Source organism: Musca vetustissima, unplaced genomic scaffold, assembly GCF_032173495.1.
Source record: "Musca vetustissima isolate MV318-11 ecotype Yass unplaced genomic scaffold, APGP_CSIRO_Mvet_v1 utg99907, whole genome shotgun sequence".
In the NCBI taxonomy this organism is placed as follows: Eukaryota; Metazoa; Arthropoda; class Insecta; order Diptera; family Muscidae; genus Musca; species Musca vetustissima.
In genome coordinates this window covers 41,718-44,773 of record NW_026886072.1, presented here as the reverse complement: position 1 = coordinate 44,773, position 3,056 = coordinate 41,718, and the positions used below count along the sequence as shown (strand labels likewise).

The following is a 3,056-nucleotide window of genomic DNA, read 5'->3' as shown; positions in this document are numbered from 1 at the left end:
ATGGCATCGGGGAATTGGTTAATCTGTGTGACATTGGCCTTAGTGGCCATCGTGTCTGTACAAGCTGAGGTAAATAAGGGCGGGGATACTGCAGAGCGGGATTGAGAGTTCTAATTTTATTAATCTACCCCTTGTAGTTTCTTTAAATTTTTTTTTTTTAAATCCACGCCTTTGGATAACTTCAAAAAATATTTTTTTAAAAAATCCATGGCTGTGGATACTTCAAAAAATATTTTTTTAAAAAATCCATGGCTGTGGATACTTCAAAAAATATTTTCTTTTTTAAAAATCCATGCCTTTGGACAACTTCAAAAAATATTTTTTTAAAAAATCCATGCCTTTGGATAACTTCATAAAATACTTTTTTTTAAAAAAATTCACGCCTTTGGAAATCCTAAAAAAAATATTTTTTTAAAAAATCCACGCCTTTCTAAAAAATATTTTTCCAAAGATCCAAAGGCGTGGATTTTTTAAAAAATATATTTTTTTAAATCCACGCCTTTGGATAACTTAAAAAATATTTCTTAACAAATCCACGCCTTTGGATAACTTCAAAAAATATTTTTTTTAAAAAATCCACGCCTTTGGATAACTTCAAAAAATATTTTTTTAAAAAATCCACGCCTTTGGATAACTTAAAAAAAATATTTTTTAAAAAATCCATGCCTTTGGATAACTTCAAAAAAATTTTTTTTTAAAAATCTTCGCCTTTGGATAACCTCAAAAACTATTTTTTTAAAAATCCACGCTTGCGGATTTTTTTAATTATCTCTTTTTTTTCAAACATTCCAGAAAGTAATGCGTCCCAAATTCAAAGATGTCAAGCTGTGGTCGGATGACAAACATATTTCCCACTCCATCAAATTTGATGCCAGTGATCCGCATATCAACTATACCTTGGATGTTTTGCAAGAGCTGCACGACATCGATATTAGCCTCCAGTTAATGGCAACCCAAAAAATGGACCCCACCTACCATCTGGCCGTGAATACCACCCTGAATTTGTGTCGCATCTTAAATTGGCATACCAAATCCCCTATTGGTTCTATTGTGGCAACATTCCTGCGGGAGTATGGCAACATTATGGACAAATGCCCAGTGGCTAAGGTAAGTGTGAGGCGATTTTCGATTTCAAAAATTCGAGAATTTATTTTTCCTAACCAAAAATTTTGAATAGGGAAAAATTAAAATGAAATTACGTCTCTACCGTAAATTACAGGGTCAATATTATATGCACAAATTCTGGATACCAGAGGACACTTCATTGGCCACCTTGCCGGAAATTGATTTTGTGGTGAATTTCCAGGCCTATCATGTCGATGCTGGCAAACAAAAGACAATGATTTTGAATGATCACATCACTGGGGAGGTTGTGGTGCAAGATGTGAATAATGTGAAACCGGGTCTGTTGGCCTTGTTGCCCAAGGTACCAGGAGGTTAGGTGTCACCAGGTGAAAAAATGGACATTTGCGGATTTTTTTGCTTTTAAATCGTACCAAAATTTAGCTTCCTAACTTTTTTGTTCCCATTCTTTGTCTAAGTGTCTAAACAATGTAGTCGGTTTTCATAAATAAATAAAAAAATCAGAATTTTGAAATGGGATGCACCGCAAAAAATACACTCAAGAAATTTTGAATTTATTTTTCCAATCGGAACAGTGGCAATAATCTGCTGGAATATTTTATTTTTAGCTTAGGTAGAATTGGTCACTTGGCTTGAATTGAATAAAAATAGGAGTGGATTTAAAAAAATATTTTTTGTTGACTACAAGGAAAGTAGTAAAGTCGGACTGGGCCGACTATATGATACCCTTCACCACTTTGGATATATTCTACATATCCATCCTAATATACGTCGCCTTTTCGAAGGAATACTTATTACAGTATGTTGTGTCAATTGGCGTAGCAATAGGTCGTTAGTACACAATTTAAATTAAATCGTACGAAAATATATATATAGGAGCTATAGCTAAATCCGAACCGATTTTCACGAAACTTATCACATATCATTCTCGACCTAATTTAATACCCTATGCAAAATTTCGTGTAAATCGAATGACATATAGGGACTTTGGTGCACCATTAACCTTAAATCGGACGAAAATATATATGGGAGCTATAACTAAATCTGAACCGATTTTCACGAAACTTAACACACATCATTCTAGGCCTAATTCAGTACGCTGTGCCAAGTTTCGTGTCAATCGGCAGATATATAGTGACCTTGGTGCACCATTTACCATAAATCGGACGAAAATGTATATGAGAGCTATATCGAAATCTGAACCGATTTTCACGAAACTTAACACACATCATTCTAGGCCTAATTCAGTACGCTGTGACAAGTTTCGTGTCAATCGGCAGATATATAGTGACCTTGGTGCACCATTTACCATAAATCGGATGAAAATGTATATGAGAGCTATATCTAAATCTGAACCGATTTTCACGAAATTTATCTTACATTGTTCTAGACTTATTTAGTACGCTATGCACAATTTCGTGCAAATCGATGGATATAAAGGGACTTTAGTGCACTATTTACCTTAAATCGGAGGAAAATATATATGGGAGCTATAACTAAATCTGAACCGATTTTCACGAAACTTAACACACGACATTCTGGACTTAATTCAGTACGCTGTGCCAAAATTTGTGCAAATCGAATGATTTTCAGGGACCTTGGTGCTCCATTTACCTAAAATCGGGCGAAAATATATATGGGGGCTATATCTAAATCTGAACCGATTTTCACGAAACTTAGCACATATCATTCTAGACTTAATTCAGTACGCTATGGCAAAATTCGTGCAAATCGAAAGATTTTCAGGGGCTAAAGTCCGTAAATCGGACAAAGATATATATATATATATATGGGAGCTATATCTAAATCTGAACCGATTTTTCCCAATTTCAATAGGGTTCATCCTTGGGCCAAATAAATGAGCTGTACCAAATTTCATCTAAATCGGATTATAATGCTACCTGTCCTTTGTTTACAATTTAACATCAACAGACGGACGGATAGGCATATTCTCAAAAGGAACCATGGGTCTA

At 34.6% G+C, this 3,056-nt stretch overlaps 1 protein-coding gene across 1 annotated transcript; it reads left to right on the top strand.

Moving 5' to 3' along the window:
- On the top strand, positions 1-1,441 carry LOC133333578 (uncharacterized). The gene is made up of 3 exons (XM_061541887.1): positions 1-69; positions 793-1,107; positions 1,220-1,441. The coding sequence occupies exons 1-3, from the start codon at positions 1-3 to the stop codon at positions 1,439-1,441; spliced, it is 606 nt and encodes a 201-aa protein (XP_061397871.1).
- The last annotated feature ends 1,615 nt before the right edge of the window (positions 1,442-3,056 follow it).

Coding starts and splice junctions, on each gene's coding strand:
- LOC133333578 (XM_061541887.1), top strand. CDS start 1: ATGGCATCGGGGAATTGGTTAATCTGTGTGACATTGGCCTTAGTGGCC. Junction 70..792: donor TCGTGTCTGTACAAGCTGAG/GTAAATAAGGGC, acceptor CAAACATTCCAG/AAAGTAATGCGTCCCAAATT. Junction 1,108..1,219: donor ACAAATGCCCAGTGGCTAAG/GTAAGTGTGAGG, acceptor CGTAAATTACAG/GGTCAATATTATATGCACAA.